The sequence below is a fragment of the Candoia aspera genome, chromosome 6, assembly GCF_035149785.1.
Source record: "Candoia aspera isolate rCanAsp1 chromosome 6, rCanAsp1.hap2, whole genome shotgun sequence".
Lineage (NCBI taxonomy): Eukaryota > Metazoa > Chordata > Lepidosauria > Squamata > Boidae > Candoia > Candoia aspera.
The window spans coordinates 63916971-63939100 of NC_086158.1; the positions used below are offsets into that span (position 1 = coordinate 63916971).

General features: G+C 38.3%; 1 protein-coding gene across 4 annotated transcripts in view; it reads right to left on the reverse strand.

The window, feature by feature from the left end:
* Positions 1 to 22130, reverse strand: part of CTBP2 (C-terminal binding protein 2) — a 228680-nt gene that overhangs the window by 9296 nt on the left and 197254 nt on the right. For all 4 annotated transcript variants that reach the window (XM_063307327.1, XM_063307328.1, XM_063307326.1 and 1 more), the window contains 6 exons: positions 20504 to 20648; positions 14159 to 14365; positions 11843 to 12057; positions 8600 to 8730; positions 4845 to 4972; positions 3603 to 3720 (listed from right to left, as the gene is read on the reverse strand). In XM_063307327.1, coding sequence (XP_063163397.1) covers positions 3603 to 3720; positions 4845 to 4972; positions 8600 to 8730; positions 11843 to 12057; positions 14159 to 14365; positions 20504 to 20648 — 944 coding nt within the window. The remainder of the gene's footprint in view (positions 1 to 3602; positions 3721 to 4844; positions 4973 to 8599; positions 8731 to 11842; positions 12058 to 14158; positions 14366 to 20503; positions 20649 to 22130) is intronic.

Consider the following 22130-nt stretch of genomic DNA (forward strand, 5'->3'; position numbering starts at 1 on the left):
CCCCCCAGAACTGTTCCTCTTGAGTTTGATGGAGAAAGAGTTAGAGAAACAGTGTGGTACTTTGTTTTTATATATGATTACAGGGGCAAGACTTTAGTATGCACAACGATGGAAAGACCCACAAATACCTATAGTTGAAGACTGGATTATTAAATTAATGGATCTGGCTCAAATGGCCAAGTTATCAGCGTTAATAAGAGAAAATAGTGCTTTTGGATTTATATCTACTTGGCAACCACTTTTAGATTACTTGCTTGTGTTAGAAAAAAATGAAGTATCGATTTTGGGTTTTAGTGATTAAATGGTTTGTTTTGAAGAAATAATGTTACTATAGTTTAAGTAATGGTAAGATATTATACTTGTAAATTTATCTATAACTGTATTGGAGAAAGTCAGAAGTCACTTTCCGTTTCTATTTTCTCTCTATTTGCACTTTTATAGTTTTTTATTTTTTCTTTAGTTCTATTTTCTAGCTTTTCTATATTTTCTGTTTTGTATTTTAGCTATAATCTATAACTTAAGTCAATTATTGCATATCCTGCCTTCTGAGATGATAAAGAATAGACCTTGGCCTTGTGTGTCACATCTTTTCTGCTACTTGAAGAGAACTATCATATTCTTCCAGACTGTCTTTTCCTGGTGGAATCTGCCCACTGAATTTGTGCCTGCTAGGAATATCTACCCTCAAAAATACCAGAGGGCTGCTGGCCTGGAGAATGGTCTTCTCAGCAGCATCCCCTTTACTATGAAACAGTTCCACCTGCAACCCATCACATGGTCAGGAAGATCTGATCCTGTTAAGATTTAAAAGGCTACAAAAACAAGATTTTTCTATGGAGAACCTCAGTCAGGACAGTGATGGTGGGATTTTAACCACAATTATATTTTTATTATTGTAAACCAGTCTTGCAAATTTGCAAAATATTAAAGCCTGCACAAATAAAGCAAGCAAGCAAGCAACTTTCCAAGGCTAAAAACAACTCCAGTTTTTTTTTTTTCAGATTTCCCCAAAGGACTTAGTTTCTAGCCTTCTGATTGTCTTCACCTTTGTCTGAATCTATTTCAGTTTATCCCAAGGGAAAAAAGGCTTAAATTCAATTCCAATAGGCTAATGGAAACTCCCACTTAGAAGCAGAAGCAGTCTTCAGCCAACCTTCATCTTCAACCATCCTATAGTTGATATTTATTTGACAGCTGCATTTGCAGAAGCAATAAAGAGATAAATGTTATCTTGCCCATCATTTTATTCCAGTCCATAAATAAGGTTGTGTAATTAGGCTTTTAGAATCAGTGAATGCATCAAAAGTAACATTGTACTCTACAGCCAAAAAAAAACTGGTATTCTCTACTACAGTCTGTAGCCTTTATCAGGTGCCTACACTATGCAAGGAGACTTACATCCTTTCTTTTCTGTCCCTGCTAATCACAAAGAATAAGAAACTACAGAGGATCAATGAACTTATTCCTAGTTAGTCTAAACACTGCTTACTGATTAGATTTCAAGGCTATATTCATAGCAACAGTTTAGATACTTGTGGATTTCTCTGATAAATGAAAACCAAAAGCTGATGCATCTCTTCAGCTGATTGTTGTTGTCTCAAACCAGTAAGGCATCTAACGGAGTGGACAGTAGTCCATGAAGATGAATATGTCATGTAAGAATTGACTGTTTTTTCTTTTTTTTTCATTAAAATTTTATCAACTACACAAAATAGGTGCATTTATCTAAAGATCTTATTACATCAATAGTGGTGAGCAAGACAGCACTATTCCAAGGTTGTTGGATTACAATTGCCCTCATCCCTCATCACTGCTCCCCACACAGACAAGAAAGTAAAGAGAAGGGTCTGAGGTACCATGAATACTAGTAGTAGTATTTCACAATTTTAAATCACTTTTTGTCATAGGGCTTGAAGCAACACACATAGTTTAGGCCTTCATTTTGTCTGCCCAACAACAATCTTGTATGCTAGATGCAGCTGAGTGATGGTGATTGGCTTTAAGTCATCCAGTAAGCTTCATGAGAGCTGAACTAGGGTCTCCCCAGTCTTGACTGTTATATCATTAATAAGCCTGTCCTTGCTTGTGTGTGTGTGTGTTTGTGTGTATGTACATGTGTGTGTACATATACATATATTTCTAAAAATCTAACTTTTCACTAAGGGAAGCAATACTTTCTCCCAGAATTTGTGCTATTTTGTGAAGTCACAGGCACCAGTTAAATGAACTTTCTGCTCAACAAAATCACTGATGAAATATATCTGAACTCTCCTGTATTTGAAAATGCACTGCATAATAAAACTACTGTCTAGAAAGGCCCTGGTTGGTACTTGCAGTGTCTGGAGAATATGACATTACAACTGGAACTTTTCCTCACCTCCTGTAACTTTTCTAGATATATGAGGTATTGTCCCTTGACATTGACCATTCCTGTAGTTTTAATTCACACTCAGTCTTTCTGCTTGTACAAGAGATGAGGTCAGGGAAAAAATAGTAAGAGTCAGATATGTACACAAGTATTTTCCCATTCCAATTTCTCTGTCCCACAGTCTATTCTGGTCTTTTGATAGTAGCAGCAGCAGCAGCAATATAGTAGTAATAATAAATCAATGATGAAAATTTTTATTTTAAAATAATGAGTTAAAATGTTTAAGATAAAGTATTTAAATATTGAAACTGTTTACTCCCCAAAGTAATTCCAAAAATCTTTGCCACTGGAATACTGTTCCATACAGGATTATTATAATTTACATGTTATTATATGCAAGTCAAGTTATACTCCATATATGAGTATAACTTGTATAAAACCACCCAGAGTATAAAACCACCCAGAGTCCCCCCTTTTCAGGGGGAGATGGTCAGTGATAGAAATTTGAATAATAAATAAAGAAATAAAAATGTTTTTAAAATAATAAAACAATTATAAAATTGTAAGAGGTGCTAAAAAGTTTTCTAATGAAAAAAATCCCCCAAATGGTAGAAAATTTCGACTATTTCTAAACTTTTGAGTTAAATATTACTAGTTAATATCTGTAAATATAAATGTACGATGGGTTACTCCATGTTCTGCAAGTTCAAAGATGTTTATGTTGTCTAGTGGAACAAGTTATAACTGAATACGTTGGTATGACCAATTTCAAATCACAGAAAGCTTTTCCAGAAGTATAAAACAGAGATGAACTATCTTTTCTGACCCAAGACATCATGACATGATCTCACACGATGGCCTGGATGTCAAAAGAAAGAAATCTGTCTGAGATATTTCAACATTTCTCTGGTTATCGTGGAACTCTGGGGGTCTGGCAGACACTTTAATGCCAATGTTGTGTCTTTAATGCTTTTATTGTAGGGACCGAATGCAAGATTTTAATGAAAGTAATCTCTTAGAACTGTCTACTATTTCTTGATTAGATTATAATAATAAGCATCTTCCGTGGATGGAAGTTCCAATATACCACTTTGAAGGACTACTATCAGCTGCTGAGAAATCTTAGTTTTTGAGTAACTTGTTCTTCAAGCCCCATTTTTGAACAGACAGAATTATTTATTAGAAAAGGAAAGGAAAGGAAAGGAAAGGAAAGGAATCCTTTGCTTCATCTTACCTGTATGTGGCACCATTGAGCTCTGGATGAATTGCTTGCTGATCTATTACTGACCAAGGAGCAGTTGTGACAAAGAATTCCTTGTTCACACAGTTCCGTAGGCTTTCGGGGATGCGACCTGAAATTGGAATAATTAGAATTTTAAAAGTTTTACTGATGTTATGCAGCAAACTATACCAAACGTGCTGTTTTTTCATAGTGCTTCAATTGGGGGGTGGGGGAATATTCTTCCAGACTCCATTCTAATTTGGAATGGTGTTCAAAATAAAGGAATACAGTGGAAGTTGTCTGAAGGTGAATCAGTATGCAATGTTGTGTGTTAATATAGTTGCCAAGGGTCATGCCGAGTGTTTTAAAGGGTTAGATTTTAAAATCCTCCATCCCTTTGCTCTGCTGCTGTTTACAAGCTCCTTTGGAGCATACAGTTTCTACTTGCTCTCAGGCTTCACTGGAAAGAAGAGGAGCAATTGAAGTGATGCTGTATCATATACCTTACTAGCTAAATAACTGATAGGGGAATGGCAAATTCATATGCAGTGTGAAACTGGCTGGCAAGATGACACTAACTCCATGATTGATCAAAATGTGATATCCTTTCCACCCACCACAAAAATATTCAGCCTCCATTCCATGAAAGTGGAATTAACACACTTGCTAGAATTACTGCTATATTGATAGAGATAATGACCCAGAGAGTTTTAGTCAGCCTAGTCTTAGACACTCTTCGGAATCCATGATGCTGCCAAAACCTGAACCTGGGCCCTGGCTGTAAATACTTGTCCTGCTCCCAACTCTGCATGTCCCATTTGCTCTGCCCTTTGCTTTTTGTCACACCTTTATGGGCTCTGAAACTGCACTGCATGTGCATGACCTGGGACCCTAAGGCAGCAGACTCCTTGGATAGGAGAAATCTGCCCTTGCTTTCAAGGGACAGTATTGTTTTCCTTCAGACCACATCACTTAAGACAGGGTAGTCAGGGAGAGCAAGCTGGGAGGTTTAAAGCAAAAAATCAAACCAAAGCCACCCCTCCTAGGGCTAAAAATTTCACCTGTGCCCCTCCACCCTCCTGCATGCCCAGAGACTCATTTTTAACCCCAAACAAAAGAGTGCAGCAGCAATATTCAGGCAAGCATGTTTTCTGTTTGGGAAGGGTTTTCAGAGTCAGATGTGTTTGCCTACAATATTCACCCAACTGCAGGTGAAGCAGTGAACCTTTCCTACAGCAAAGCAAGTTGGGGTACCTGTGATAGCTCGGCGTATCTCTGTTGCAGCAGCTTCTCTCATCTCTAGTGACGCCTGTTCACTGTACCAAGCAGTATGTGGTGTACAAATTAAGTTGGGCGCATCTTTCAGGGGCCCTTGAGCAAAGCTACAAAAACATTTAGAGGCAAGGTTAAAAAAAAAAAGCTTTGAATTAAATGCCATCAGAAAATCCCAATTCACCACTCCTTTGCTTTCTTCCAATCCAGAGAGCCATCCAAGACATGATGAATGTAAACCAGAATTCTTATTCCAGTTTAACCACTACCTCTAAAAACGTGCTGATATAAAAATAATATTATAATGCTTTCCAAGGATAATGAAACACAAGATTTGACAAATTCCCCAAGGAAAATGATTTCTAATCCAAGTTTTTAGGATTTGGGGCAGATTAAGATGTTATATGCAATCAAATTGGATATGACAGGAAAGCCAGATGTGTTTTATTCATATGTCTGCCCAGATACATGAAATCTAAGTGAGTTGTGCAAATTTCTTCTAAGTGCCATGGAAAAAAACTATTAGAATAGAAAGAGGACAGGGAGGTAAGCTATGGGGGCGGTGGTCTCAAGTCTCTCATTTAAATTCATCAGTGTAGCAATGGACTACATTGTTACATTGTCATTTGCTCTTTCGGAATTCAACAGGACATAAAATCCACTAGATATCACAGCTAGTTTTCAAAATAATCACTGATTGTTAGAGAAAGTGGGATTTATTAAAACAGAGAAACAAACACCTTATTTATTTAAAACAATCAATTATTTATTGTTTCAGTTGCAGGTCATAATCTATCTAGAGCAGGTAAACAAATGTTTCACCAAAATGCAGCCACAGAGGGAGAGCAGGGGAGGGGGGATAAGAAAACACGTGTGATGACATCCTGATGCAAGCTCCACCCCCTATGTACATGCATGTAATGTCACAATGCAAGTACAAAAGGAATGGTGTTTCTGTCACAATGTGGCAGCACACAGTTTGTGATTTAGATCAGGGTCCTTAACCTGAGATGGATAGATTTCAGGGGGATCTGTGAACTTGGATGGGGAAAAAACCTACAACTTAATTTTTACTAACCTCTACTTGAAATTTAGCTTTTGATTCAGTAATGTACATGGACAACAAAGTAATTTATGGCCTCTAGATTCCAAAATGTTAACTTCAATAAATCTCACTGTCTAAATTCATTATGCCCTAGAAAGGATATTGCCTTGTTATTGATTTAATGGATTAACAAAGAAGCACATATATTACTACATTGCATGTTTGTTATTTTTTCATATTTCGGTAACTGCACTTCAGCATCACTTGTTTCCACTGTAATATGATCTATATCTATGTATTTTATTTTATGCATTTAAATACATTGTTTTGAGAAGGGGTCCTCATATTTCACTAGACTTTCAAAGGAGTCCATGGCCCAAGAAGGTGGAGAAACCCCTGATTTAGATGAAAGCTCTGTTTGCTGCAGATGCAACAAACATATAGAACATAGAGATTTCCTCTATGTGTCCTTCTTCCTGGACACAGTAAAATACACAACTTCACCTTTGCGACTCAGAATAACAGTGGTTTGTACAAAGTTGCAATGTTTAAAGTGTTGCACTATATTTAATTATAATCACAATACCGGTGGAAAATCATTTGCTATTTATTCTCATTTCACAAGCAAGACAGAAGCAGGGCTTCATTTAGGCCATCTTGGGAGTTCATGGAAAAAGCAAAATTTAACATGTGGATTGCCTTCCTGCAAACCACAGAAAATAAAGACGTTTGCATTCTGCTTTCCCTGCTATTCTGTTCTTGGCTACAGGCTAGTGGGGTCCATGAAAGGAGTCAAAACAGGCAAGATAGTGGATGCAGCATTGCAATCCAAGCCCTGCCTTATTGTACATGTGTGTTAATGCACATAAAATAGTGGCAGGTCTTGGATTACAATGCCACGCCTGCCATCTTGCCCATTTTGAACCTCCAATCACTGGCAGATATATTTTGAATTACTTAGCCAATACTCATGTATAGTGTCACACAGGAAAACCAGTTCTTTTACAAGTGTGGCTGGTGAGGCACTCTGCTTGATGAAATTAAAAAGGAGGGGCATCCTTAAGTGCTGCAGAGGTGGCAGTGGAATTGAAATCCACCTTTCTCATGCCATTCATTCATTCATTCATTCATTCATTCATTCATTCATTCATCAAATGTATATGGCTGCCCATCTACCAATGGAAATGTGCATGTCTGCTACTTGAAAAGCTGACATCAGCAGGGACATCTATTTGAACAGCAACCATGTTTGCATGGTACTCAATTAGGTGATTCTTAGCTCCACTGCAATCTTTTTCTCTGTGACCAGTGCTTGATAAACTGTATGATTGGCTTCCTTTGTTCGAGTTACCTCTAGGAATTTTTGATGTTGGATTGCTTTTGTTTTGCTAATGCTATTATGGTTTTAGATAATGCTTCTGTTTTGTTTGTCCTAGAATATGAAACTGTGCATATCAGAATTATTCTCAGTAGAAGGAACAGGAGCAGATCCTCAAGATGGCTGGGCTGATAAAATATCATCAAACTCTGAACAACTTCAAAACATTTTATTGGGGGGGGGGGAAGGTTTCCTCCAGCTTTTTACAATTTAATGCCCTTAATGTGAAGCCATTACCATAATACGTTTTACATTTTTAGTTTAGAGTGTCGTATATAATTCATAGGGTTATGGCCACACTTGGACCCGCATCTTCCTTGAAGACGCATTGCATGCATTTTACTGCAAATAATAGCATGCGGATTGCAGGAAAATATGGTTCTTTCAATAACCATATTTTTTTCTGGACCTGAATCCAATACCTCACAGGAACCTAACTAAGCAGATGGCCAGATTCCATGCAGAAGTGATACCTTTGTACTTGGAGCCATGGGGAGTCACAAATCACTGACCTTTGCCACTGATGACTACTTGTTTTGCTGCTTGGAAGGAGCTGCAATTCTAGTAGAGAGGGTCACTTTTCACTTAAAAATGCAAGCTTATGCCATAATACATGTGTTCTGCTTAAAGGAACATAACACTTTTTATTTTTGCTGAAAGAGACTAAAATAAATTCCTCACAGAAAATGCTGAAGAACTCAGGAGGGACTATTAGGTTTACCATTTCTGTTACAGAAATACTACTTTTACAGCTACTGTCCATTAGCAAAGCCAGTTACAGCACCAGTTTTTGTAGCCCAGTAACAGCAGACTCACAATGATGTTTATAACTTTTCAGCAGGTTTCTAAAATCTTTATGAAATTTTATTTCTGAAAGTCTAAATATTTTTCTATGGCTGGGTTTATCAATGCTTCTCTATCGTACTATGGATAATGCCAGTGTCTTTCTGTCTATATGGCATTTCAAGATTACCTGGACAGAATTTGCTTAGGGCATGGGTTCTGTTCCCCTGTCCCAGCACTCTGAGATTTTAATGGCCCACTTTTCTTTAATTTCTGCGAAGGACAAGTTAAGGTGGGTATATGGGTAAGTGGCCTCCAGAATGCAAACTGTTCCCATCCTCTCCCTTGAAGCATCTTCCCCAGAGCAAACCAGTTAGTCAAAAATTTATCTATATACCTTCTGGTGATACCAAAGCATTTACAAGTGGCCTTCTGAGCTATTCCAAAGTTCTGAAGGCATGGTGGTGGCCCCCAACTCTTCAATTGTTGCCCAGATCAGGCAGGCTACAACACAAGTGCTCTAATACTTACCTAAATGGTTCTGACTCATGAACATCCAGTGCTGCCCCTCGTATCCTTCCTTCCTTCAGAGCTTGGGTTAAGGCCTTTTCATCCACCAGACCACCACGTGCTGTGTTTACCAAAAATGCTCCCTGCCTCATCTGAGAGGAGACAAGAAGAAGAGATCATTCTAACACTTTAGTTCAAAGATTTTTCTCTGGGTTTCTCACCCTACTAGAGCAGCATTAATATCCACTCCCACAGTAGAATCTGTTCTGAAACCATTCAGGACCAGAAAATGAAGGAGATCGTGTCTATAAATAAATGTTGGAAAACTGTAATTTACTTTTTGAAGACTGATGCATTTTTATTCTTAAGTCTTTCTCTGGGTCAAGGAACATCATGCATTTTGTTCTTCTCACTCTCAAGAATGGACTTTCAACTTGTTTACGGAATCAGCTTGAAGTTTGCCATTTAATTTTAGGGTGGGAACAGATCATCAATACATTGCCACAAAGTATGTCATTGCCCTGGAGGCAAACAAATGCTGCGAGGACTGCCAGGAGCTTTAGAACAACCTTCCTGGATATGATGGAGCCAAATGCAGTGAAATGGTAAGGTGCTGGACAAGGAATGGGGAGACCCAACTGCTAGTCCATCCTCAGCCACAGAGGTTCACTGAATGGCTTTGGGCTAGTCACTCTCCTTGCTGTGGAGAAAAAAGTAGAATTTGCTTTACGTTCATCATCTTGAGCTCCTGAATGATGGGATATAAATTTAATAAACAAATAAAAATAAATACATGTGACTATACTAATAGCTGAAATAGCCCCCAAGTTTCATATGGCCCCCAACCCAGCCCTACTTAAATGAGCCCTTAAAACCTGGCTCTATGCCAAGCTCTGGGTTATAGTGGGCCATGGACCCTTTGTGTGATGTTCTGGTTTTTTCAAATGATTGCTTTTTGCCAAAGCTTTTGATTATATATTCTGTGTTTTTACCATTGTATTTTGTAAACTGACCAAAGTTAGAGCAGATTGGGGTAGTCTATAAATTTCATCAATCAATCAATCAATCAATCAAGAAAATGGGAATTGTTATCCAATCACATCTGAAGGCTGCTCTAGGGATGATAATTAGATAATTAAGTAATGATCAGGTTTGGTCTATGAATTAGTTTTAGAAAGATCACAGCATTTATACAGAAAGTTCTAAAATTGTCCATGAATTCTCTTGGCTTTCAATCTCAATGCTTTGCAATAAAATTTCTGAACCCTTTGCTATAGTAAATAAACTTACAATGACTGGTTATCCTCTCACCAGAAATATTACCTTTTTACACAAATACCTTGTGTCTCCATGGTGCTTTCCTAGGTTACTATATGCTACACTACAAACATTAGCTAAGTACCCATTTTCTATTTATGCATTCCTTGCACCAAACTGAGGTAATTAAGAAAACCTCAGAATCAAAGCAGCACTTGATGAAAACAACAGGATTGAATTAGATCTGCGTAGCCTTAAAAGAGAAATTAGCTGAGTTTAGAAGACTTTCCCAAGATCTATGACAGAACTAGGGAGGAAAGAACAATTGGCTGAGATTCCAGTCTAAGAAGAATTTAATGAGCTCTTTTTTTATTGGCCATCTTCTGCTCTGAACATGTTTGGAAAGAGGGCTAGACACCTTCAGAATTCGTTTTATTTTATGACATGCTGCATCATCCTTATATTAAGACTATTATTCCAAAGAGAAGATGCTGATATAGGTAGAACATGAACAGAAGACTCCTTCACTTGCTTATTAATAACCAGCCCAGTTACTCAAAGAGTACTGTTTTTGAAAGCCCACTGATGTAAGCAAGTGTGACTTGTTACATGCTGCAGGGTTATGGAATCTCTAATTTAATTTTAAATTTAAATCAGCCTGCTAACATAGCAGAAGAATGTGTAGAAAACAGGTGTAAAATCAGTTTACAGTATGAAGACAGGATTGGTTGTGCATGTTGAGAACTTTTGGCAGATGGGATGGGGGTGGTACATCCCTTGTGCTCCTTGATCTCTCAATGACTTTCAGTGCTATCTATCACAGTATCTTTCTGGACCAGCTGCAGGGGCTGGAAGTGGGGAACCATATTACAGTAGATCTCCTTCCTCTGTGGTCTGTTCCAATCGGTGCTGATGAGGAGGAGGTCACGTCCATGGTCTCTCATTTGTGAGGTGCCTCAGGGCTTGGCTCTCTCTCTAACATAAAAATGCTGTTAGGCAATCTGCCCATTCACGTTTTGATATAATCAGCATACTGATGGTACCCAATTATATCCCAATTCCAGGCCAGCCAAGTGATGCTGTCCTGTCCCAGTGTCTAGAGGCTTTGTGGGTCTGGATGGGCAGAACAGAGTCAGACTCAATCTTGACAAAAACAAGCAGGTATTTGGGCCCCTCACTCTGGGAAATTTCCATCTTTAGTTTTGGAAGGAGTAGCACTTTATCAGTGAGCAATTTCGGAATCTTCTTGGATTCATAGCTCCTGCTTAAAGAGCAGGTGGAAGCTGTGGCCAAGAAGACCTTTGAATAATCTAGTGTTCTGGCTGAGCTTATTCTTAGATCAGGAAGCTCTTCAGACAGCCATTCATGTGCTAGATACTTCATTGTTGAATTTTTGCAATGCACTCTGCCTCAGGCTGTGCCTGAAGATCACTCAGAAAGTACAGTTGATCCACAATGTGGCAATGTGGGCACACCCTACTATGCCCACATGATACTGCTGGTTATTTGAGGGACCACATACATAGTTTCTCCTTGCTCAGTAAGATCAGGCAGGATGTGTACGCTCCAGCATCTGTCAGGACCTAGGAAGCATGTCTTCTCTATTGTGGTATCTCCCCAGAGGTCGGTCTGGCTCCCAACCTGATGATGTCTTTGAAAACCTGGCTATTCTCCTAGGCTTTGGGGTAGGGTGGTTGTTGAGTCCTTGTAGATTTCTTGGCGTATTTTTAAAATCTTTTTGATGTATATGATCTGTTTTTCTATTTTATTATTTCTTGTTTTTTAAAGTCTAAGTCACCCAGAGTCATCTGGAATTGGGTGGCCTCTAAATCATATAAACAAACAAATAAAATCTCAGCTACCCCGAGGATAAAAAGGCATACAATTCCTATTTGCCTCTGCTTGGTATCCTCAGTGCCAAGAGGAGTGCAATTACTCAAAAGACATGAGTTTCTAGATTCCATTTGAAGCAATAGAATCCTCCCCTTCTCCTCCATTTAGATTTACCTGCTTAATCGTAAAATCATTGATCAGGTGATGATTATGTTCGTTGAGGTTACAGTGTAATGATACGCAGTCACTCTGGTACAGCAGATCCTGGAGTGTGTAGACTCGCTGGACTCCCAGGGACCTTTCTATGCCATCTTGCAGGTACGGGTCATAAAAGATCACATTGAATCCAAATGCTTTGGCTCGAACAGCTACTGCTTGCGCAGTGCGACCTAATCCAAAAAAACAAATAAACAAGACACACACACACATGCACAAATCAGAGAGTTGTAGTAATAGACTTGACAATGTTGCAGCACTCTTATGTTCTGAAGAGTACATAAGAAGAACTGGCTGCCAAAGGCATTTTCCTATCATGACAAAGGAGTTCATGGTCCACAGAAAACTTTCCCTTCCCTTCCCTTTCCCATTCCAATAGCTTCGGGCATCTTCTAAAAATATACTCTTAACATTAAAAGTGAACTTTTACCACTTTTAAAAGGCTAAAAGGGCCTGGATAAAGGACATTTTAAGCCCCTTCCTAAACTATAAGGAGGGGTGAATTTCAACTCCAATGGCCAATTTATTCCACAATAAAGAAGTGTCAATATTTTTACATGCTTAGGAAAGACTTTTCTTTATCTTCTTTCCCTCCCTTCCTGCTGGTAGAACTTAAATCTCCAAGAGATAAATTGTCTTGGCTGTCTTCATTGAAGGTCAAACATGGACCGTGTAATGCAGCGTGTACAAGGGCATTACTAGAATCTGCCTTTAGAATATAGGCAGCTATGGCATTTTTCAAAAAGGTCCATTAAATATTTGCCACTGCACTTCAGAAGCAATTAATTTGAATAGACGTTGCTATGTGCATGGAGTTGCTATGTGCATGGAGAAGTATGCCCCAGCTTTAACAGAGAGCATGGTGCAATAATCAGTGGTGCGATGCTAAATTCTCAAATTGGAGGGTGGGAAAAAGAATGAGGCAGAGACTCTAGGGAACTGCTTCTAATTGCAGGTAATACTGTTTTCCAAAGCACCAGAATGGAATCTGAAGCACCCAAAATAGTGAAAAAACAAACAACCCCCCCCCCCCAAACCATGCTGTGTCCAGCCAAATTCAAAGCTCTGATTCTGATCACCAACAAGAAAGCATGTTAAGGAACTCTTATTACAAATGACTTTGGTACAACTGTAGAATGACAACCCCCCTCTGAGCCTTATTTATTAGAAGAGCAACTTGTTTGCTGTAGGGGTTTTTCTCCCCCACTCCCCCCTTCCTTCTGCACTCTTGCTGAATGGCTATTTAATTGGGCATGACTAAGACAACTGTCATGGTTTGGAAGCAAAGGTTTAATAAGGCTCTTCTGATAAAGAGGGACAGCTGCAATGCAATCAGCAGGTCATTATCCACAATGTCATTCCAATTCAATGTCATTGCTGGTCTCAACTAAGTTCTACATCAAGATGGGATTTTTTTTAATGTAGAGAAAGGCAGAGAACCAGGCCTAAGCATGCAAAAATGGGTCTCAGAATAAATAACAGAGTTCCATGGGAGTGACTAGAGGATAAACTCCCTGTTCTTATATGCTATATTTAGGCACAGATGGACAGGCAGAGATACACCCATCTTTGATTGCCATTACTCATTAACAACCACGGGATAAATGTGTACTTCAGTGCCTGGTGAGGAGGAAAAAAACCTAAAAAAAAACACCTGTACCCTGAAAAGCAAAGCTGCAAATGACTATTAACTGGCCTAATTTATTCTGAGCAAATAAACCACAGGGATAGATGGTCAAAAAGTGAGAGATCTAAGCATATGATTAAAGAGGAGGAAACCAACTCAAGGGGGGCTGAAAGTAGTTTCCTCTAGAGACTAAGGCTCCATCCCTCCTTCATCCAAGTACAGGGAGTTTTGAAATCATGAGCTACAAACAGACTTCTCATGAGAAGGCCCCTCATGTTTACTTTGTGCTAACAGGAACCATTGCTAGGAAAAGCTGAATTCAGTGAATGGTGTAAATCAGGGGGTAAAGAACTGTAGTTCTCCAAGCACTGTTGAACTACAACTCCCTGGACCCCTCATCCCTGGCATCTAGGGAAGGAGCTGACTGTTGGGAGCAGACCCCCTGCTCCAGGTTACAGTAAGTCTTCCCTTTGCACTCATGGTTTGGCTTCTGCTTAAGACATCATCTTCCTCAAATAACGGTGCAGCAGTATGGTTGGTGGCAGAATCCATGTAGAAATCTCTTTGGAGGATTTGGCCCCTATGATATACATTTTGTACAAGCCAACTGTTTTTTGTTTGTTTCCCCCCAGAAAACTCCAACATACCAAATCCAATCAGACCAAGTGTTTCGCCTCTAATACGGGCTGCTCCGGAAGCGACTTCCCGTATCTGTTCTACACTTTGCACTCGGGTTCCTTCTCTCAGAGCTTGGTAGAGCCAAGTGTTCCGTCTATAGAGATTCAGGACATGGCACAGGGTGGAATCAGCCGTTTCTTCGACTGCTGCAGAGGGGATGTTGCAAACAGCAATCCCTGGAGTATGGGGCAGAAACCCAATTTTTAGTGCAGAAGCAAACTCTCACAAAATCACACAGTTTGCTTCTAAATAAACTACTTTCTGTTTCCTGGAGAAGAAAATACCTTGCAATAGTACTAAACTGGATTAAACACAGCATCTCTTGTGACTGTTAATAATACACACGTTCAAAAGTCTTGACTCCAGACATGTGTTGCTATAGGTGCATTAAAACATCCTGGGGTCTAATGAGGGATTTGAGCAGCACCAGTAGTACAAAACTAGTAAGTTCCCTGCACATGAAAAGGAGTCTATTTCAAGGCAGTTCCATTGCTGTTTTCCATTTTGTCTTAGGTAAAAAACATAGCACGTTGCAAATCAGACTATTATTGGCAGTGATTTTCTTGTCAACCATTTTCATCTTGACTTAGTGATCTATTATGTGTGTTCTAGCCCTAAATTATGGCTTCACGTCAAGGTGAATATGACATGTAGGTTCTGAAATATAATTTACATGTGCCTTGTCTAAACATTTCCACAGCTCTGAAGTTGATGGCCCTTCTGACATCTGAACAAAATTACTGGCCATGAGATTACACACTGGTGTAGTAGTTAAGGTGCTGGATTAGAGACCTGGAGACTGTGAGTTCTAGTCCTCCCTTAAGCTGGCTGGGTGACCTTGGGCTAGTTACTCTCTCTCTCAGCCCATCCCACTTCACAGGGTTGTTGTTTTGGGGAAAATAGGAGGTGGGAGCATTATGTATGCTGTCTGTACAAAATAAAGGTGGGATATAAATTTAATAGTGAGTAAAATAAATTACATGGTTTATGAATAAAATCCAAAGGGAAAAAATAAAATGCTGCACTCCTCAGCTACTTCTTCTATTGGTTAGCATTCATATGTTATCTTCAATGTGAATGTGTGGAATCAAATTTTAATGCTGTTAATTGCAGAAACCGGAAGAACACAATTCATTTTTCTGAAACTTCTATGAGGTGGGGAATTCTCACTTGCACATTTCTTCGTATTGAGGACAACACATCTTACAAATCAACTGCAACTCCTCATCTGAAGCCTTAAAACTAGCAGAGCTGAGAAAAAACTGCTTGTCTATGTTGTTATCTATAGATGGGCCTAAGAGAGTGCTGCAGCCGGTCAGCAGGAGCTCCAGACCTTGCCCCCACTGCCTAACCTGTCAGCTTATCCGTTTGAATAGCAGTAGTAAGACTGACGCAAAGGTCTGATGTATAATTTTTTCCTCACTGCCCTTCCTCCAATCCTAATCAGTTTCAACAAATCCCTTGTTTGAGATCTGGGAATGCTATGAAAGTCTCCAGTTCCCATTTAGAAATGTGGTACAGGGATACTTGATTTCAAGCATTCCCCACTGATACAGTTGGCTTCTAATTTGGAAACCAGCTATATTTAAAAGTATATATGTGTGTGAAATCTCTTAGACCTTAATGCTGTGCTCAATAATTCATGCTTTTTATTTTATCCTAACATCCCCCCAAGACTAATTTTCCTCCTTGCCTTATATATCTGCAGGAAAATGATTTGTCTTCATGGGATGCCCTGCTTTCACAAGGTAATGCCTAAGCTAAATGACGTAACGTAATAGGGTTAAGTAATAAGCAGCTTTGATAAAATGCAGCAATGTTCACTCAGCACAGGACTGATTCTTTTGACAGCAGGTTGCCAGAGTAAGGAGAAGAGTTCAGCAAAATTAGCTTCTTCCCATTCTCCAGTCACTCCAGGATGGTAGCAGCACCATCTGTGCATGCTTTGAAAGCAAAACTGGTCTTAACCTTATTCACAGTTTTCTGTCTCTTAAAACATTCTTAGATAATGGGTATAGAGGAATTAATAAAATGCCTTGCTTCAATACATTTTTACCTCGCTTTCCTCCAAAGATAATAGCATAAATATCCTACATGCACCATCCACTCACTCACACAAGGCTATAGACAGATTATATTGAGAAAAAAACTTTGGTGGACACCTATGAGGTGAGTTTCCTGGTGATGCAGAGATTTCAATCAAGGCGCCATTAGTCCTCTTCTCAGACTCTAACCTACAAACACATTAGATGTCTACTTCTATATGGTAAAGTTCAGCGATCTAAGGCACTTTGCTCTTTCCCAGACAATATAATTTTTCCCCCATATAAGCTTAAGCCATGTTCATACTACATACAGGGAGAGTTGGAGAAAAATAAGGTGAAGCAATCCAATCAATGTCTTACTGTTAATGGATGCTGAAAGTCACGTACAATGCACCAAGAGGAGAAACAAGTTTCAACTCAAGCCTTGAATATCTACAATAGTTCCCTACAGCCTTGTGTCTTCTTGATGTAGTGAACTACAAATGGGTACTAGCTAGAGAAATTACAGTCCAATATATCTAGAGGGCACCAGATTGGAGAAGGCAGGCCTACAAGATCCAAGAGTATCTGATGTCAGCAGTGGTTTTTCTGTTTTTTAATGTGGTCATGCTATAGGGCAAAGAGTTATGGATGTCTTTAGGGGGTATGGCAGTTAGAAAAAAATGTTTGTGTATTTTCAGGCATTTAAAATTCCAGCAGATTATTTAAGTGTTGGTCTTCTGAGATAATAAAAGAAAAGAATCTTCAGAGGAAATCTTCAAATGATGATAAATTACTTCTTTGAAAATTCCCTAAACATATTCTGACAGCCAACTGATGCCAAAACAAACCAGTGGGGAGTTACAGGCACGTTTGAACATGTTTATGTAAATGACACTGCAAAGACTCTTGTTTAGAATGACAGCTACAAAGAATAAATGTTTCTTTAGTTTTATTAAGATTTACAATGGAATACTTCAAATCAATTAATCTTTTTAATGACGCTGTATCGACAGACATACACAGTTGGCAACCTATAAAGATCAATTTTATTTTATATGCTAATGTTATGGAACTCATTAGTGGTAAAACAATTAACAGTCCTGCTTGCAAATAGCTCAGAACTATTTTAGCAGCAAACAGAAATGGCCAATATGTTACAATTCTTAAATCTAGTTAAGGATAACATCATTAGTTGTTTGTATTTGTCAGGCAATAAGAGACTTTGCTGCAAAGAAATACGTGCCTCACCCTTAATAAATTAGTTATTTAAAATACTTTCCAAATATTGAGTTGATCATAAGCCTTTTCATAGGGACTAGCCCTAGAAGATATTTTTCTATGGTTGTATTGTGGTAATCTAATGAAAAATTAAGGCTTCACTGTACTAGTAGTGCTTCAAGATTATTCCCAGATCACTTCCACATGGAATTTACTTGGGGCATTCTGTTGATGAAGACTACTGCATGTGGTATGCAGCCTCTGGGTTCAATAATACCTAAGATAAATAGGCCTCCATTTCTACACAACTCTGTAGAAATTGGCAGTTTATTATAATATGGAGACAAACAAATACATGCCAATCCATGTAAAAAGACAGGTATCTCCAAGCCAGCACAGCCATGTTGGAAAATCATGGAAGTTGTAGTCCATGGTAGAGAAGGTTGGCATCTGCTAACAGATTACCTGTTGGGTAGCACTTCAAAAGACTCCCTGGAAACTGCATTATGACAGGTAGCCCTTAAATAAGCTCTTCAGAAATCACTCTGTCCCAGAAGAATTAAAGTTAGAGTAGAAATGCCATCAAAGTGAAGAGAGAAATGTTACCCCAATATTATCAATTAAAGTTACTACTATTTTTGGAAAACAATATGTGTGTTTCTGTTTGTGTATACAGTATTCGTCAAGGATACTTCAATTTGAATTCCTGAACTGCTCAGGGGATTGGACTCAATGCCATCTTCCAACCACAGAAATCCATCATCAGGTTGGGGAATGACAACTTGTGTGTCATGATGTTATCATACAAATGATGAGGTTTTATGTCCTTTCATCAGAAATCATGATTTGGCTGATGCAATTGCATCATTGCCACAATAAATAATGTCATGAGACATGTGTCATTATTTCTATGTCATTGTGGCTTGTTACAGTTATCATGTTTCCAACTCTAGGCTTCTACACACATGGCAGAGTTAGTGCATTATTTATTGTGAGACCCAAGATCTCTGGCCTGCAATGCAACTAATAAGAATCTAAATTTAACAATAATAGCAGTATCAAGTTTTGTTCCTGCTGGGAATACATAATAGAATATGAACGTAATAGTTTCCAGAATATGCATGTAGTTAAGGTATATAACTAGAATTAAGTTTTTTAACTGAAAGAGATTTTGCATTAATTATACTGGAGTTGATCTTTATACTGTATAATTACTACATTTAATTAGTTTTCGTCTACACTATCTTGAGCTTTATGTGGAAAGGCACTTTCAAACAAAATTGACACTGAGATTTTTGCTAAGAGTACAAACATTCTGGCCATTTGTCCCCTGTGGATATCAGGGATAGAGTATAATTCAACTAATGTCTAAAGAGCAGAACTGTAATAAAAGAAAGCTAGCCTAGGAATGAAATAGGTTGACCCTTGCCTTAATTTTCCTGGGGCTAAAGATTAACTCTTGTTATTTAAAACTGATATGGCAAATGATCAGCTACATTTCAATTAATCCAAATGGAAGACAGAACTGAGATAATGCAAACCTATCACAAGATAACTAGATAAAAAATCCAACTTTAGCTACTTATGTTTAGAAGGCAGATAAGGTCCTAACTGGGTGACTATATCAGCTCATATAAGGATTTTATCCTAGAACAATCCACAACATTCCAACCATTTTGTCTCTCCTGAAAAATATATTTACTGGGTATAAAATTTTAGGTCAGTAGGAATAAGTGAGAGTGCAGTATCCATATCATACAAACAAAATCTCCAGAAACAAATTCTTAACTCTGTTTAATTTGACCCCTTTTAATAATAAGTAATATCTGTCATGAAAAGAATACCAGTCTTCCCAAACTTGGTGCTTCCGTTATTTGCACATATCTGGAAGTTACCAACTTTAGGAATATGGGCCATTTATAATTTTTTTAATGGAATATGCAATAGAACTTATACAATTTATAAAACTAATAGAAAGTAACTAGTATGGTAGTATGTTGCGGAAGAAACACAGGGTCCATTTAAGCAGAATTAATAGAAATAGCAGCTGGATCCAGAGACATAGAGCTGTATCCTATGCATGAAGTCAAAACAGTTTGTATGTATTATTAAATATTTTAGTAATTTAGGGATGAGTTGCAAAAAGCCATGAATTTACATACTTGTCTGTGTGCTCTGGAATGGACATGAAGAGATGCAAAGTTTTTGGTTCAGATTGTTCTCTGGGTTTAATCTCAATAAACCAACTTATACACCATAGTTTGAAGTTAGCTTGTTTCCCCTAATCACAGTTGAAAGTAAATACAGTTTCTTGTATTCAAAACTATGCTAAGGCACTGCTTATCAAAAATAGACACAAAAGTGCCTACCATATCCTTCACATACTGCTTTGGAGGAAGAGGGTCAAACACACATGCCCGACAGCTAACCTAGGCTTGTTTTCTATGCTTAATTGTGACCTAGAGTTCCTCTATCTGATGTCTATTAGATGTGCCAAAGTGTCTGCCTGGGAATTCTGGGAGCTGCAATACCAGCTTGCCTGGACAATACCATGTTGGGAAAAGCTGGTTTAACATTGTCCAAGCAAAATCTTCATTTCTTCTCCTAGCATTTCATAAACCTTTCTTGAAGTACTAGAATCCTATGCCTACAGAATTGTTGTGAATATGGAGATAGCACAGAATAGCATTATCCGTTTCCATCTTCCTAACTACTTGAAGATGATTCAACAGCAACAGGCAACATCACTTTCCACCACCGTTTCTGAAAGTATAGAACTCTGACAGAAAACTATGGAGCAATCTCCATACCAGGAGAGTGTCATTTCCACATCAGGACTCCACAGATAGGTTCGTTTAACTTACAACACATACCTTACCTGTACTAGAAATCCCATGTTGACTATGAATAACATAAAGATACTTTATCATATGTCATAATTGTATCTAAGCCACTCCCACGAAAAACAAGTCTATAAATATGATCCTGAGACAATTATGTAATTTATTTTACTTTTAAGAACAAGTAACATTTTAAAAAGAGATCTACAGGAGTGGCATCTAAACGTACCAAGCTCCCCTGCAGCTTTGATGTCAATGTTGTCATAACCGCTGCCTATCCGAACAATGACTCGTAAGGCCTTGAACTTCTCTAGGTCCTCCCGGGTGAGAGTGATAGTATGGTACATCATTGCTCCGACAGCTTCATTTAAAACCTAACAGACACACACAGAGAGTAGGAAATTATAAACATTAGTGGAGCAGATAGATATATTCTGGAAATAGCTGCTGAAATCCAGTGTTGAGTCATACTCAAATATCTATCAAGGCACATGGTTCAATCTGATAAAAGTGCTCAGAAACTCCAGAATAACAGCAGAAATCCTATTTTTTTTCAGCAAATATTTTTCATATCAGATTCTTCACCCTGAATTGCTTATCTTAATTTCAGACTATGATTCATATGACCTGGAAAAAAGTCATCTGACCAAAACAGTAATCATAAACAATGAGAATCTGCACATAAAAAAAAAAAAAATCTCTCTCTCTCTCTCAATTCCTTAACTCCCCGTCTATGCACCAGGGACAGCCATCCAGTTCTAGCATTAGATCCTAAATTGAGTCCATGACATATCCCCAAGTAATCCTATGTTAACGTATGTATTTATATAATGCTCAAATAATTTTACGTAGGCAACTGGTTAACATTTATATTTATTTTACAGCCAAAAGGCCCAAATTTATCAACTTCCTCATGATGGAAGTCCCAATGTGGCATCTACGGACATCAAAATAGCTCCAAACGCCTCTCATGAAGTTAGTAAGGCTTCCTGCCCTACCTTATACATACTTTTGTAAAAAAAAAAAAAAAAAAGTTAACTTATAAACTGGGGACAGGTCATGTTGTAAAGCAAAGCACTAGCCTGTAGCATTATCTTTATTTTCAAGAATAACTTTGGTGCTCACATAGATGAATGGTTGCAGCCCCGTGGTTTGTTTGGAAGAGTACTTACCGGCAAAGTACAGGAAAGCAGAGTTAGTAGGGAGTATCCTGCGGGTGTGGGGTTAGAAGTGGTAGCAGGCAGCATTCTGCTGACCAGTGCTTTGTAACTAATTATATCCCCAATGGCAAATCATTTTGTCAACAGACCATCCTCCACAGCAGCCATTTTACAAGAGCAAGTACACCATGTTTGCAAAATTCCAGACGAGTGTGTGTCCCTTGATATACTAATGCATTATTTTCTCACAATGCTAATTTAAATGGCAGGTGAGTGATTGCTCGAGAATCACATAACAAAAGGAGAATACGAGGAGTCTCCAATTCTTTCTCTTCTCTGTAGAACTTTTCTAATTTTTTTTATTGTTTCCTCCCAAATGCCAGAAAAACAACAGTTACATATCCCTTGAAGAACTATCAAGTTTTATAATGTAAAGTTAAAAGAAGATAATTTAACAAAACATTTGTTTTTCAGGGACAACGTTGCTAGACAAATATGGACTGTCCCAAATGTGCTGCCTGCCCCTTTCTTTAGCCCACAAATTGCATTAATTCTCTGTAAATTTGAACGTAGGAAGTATGGGAAAGAGAGAAAACCTGAACAAACAAATTCTCACTGAATATTTTCTCACTAATTAATTAGAATTCTGCAGAATTGTGCAGCCTTATGACTTTGTATAACACACTTGCTTCAGTA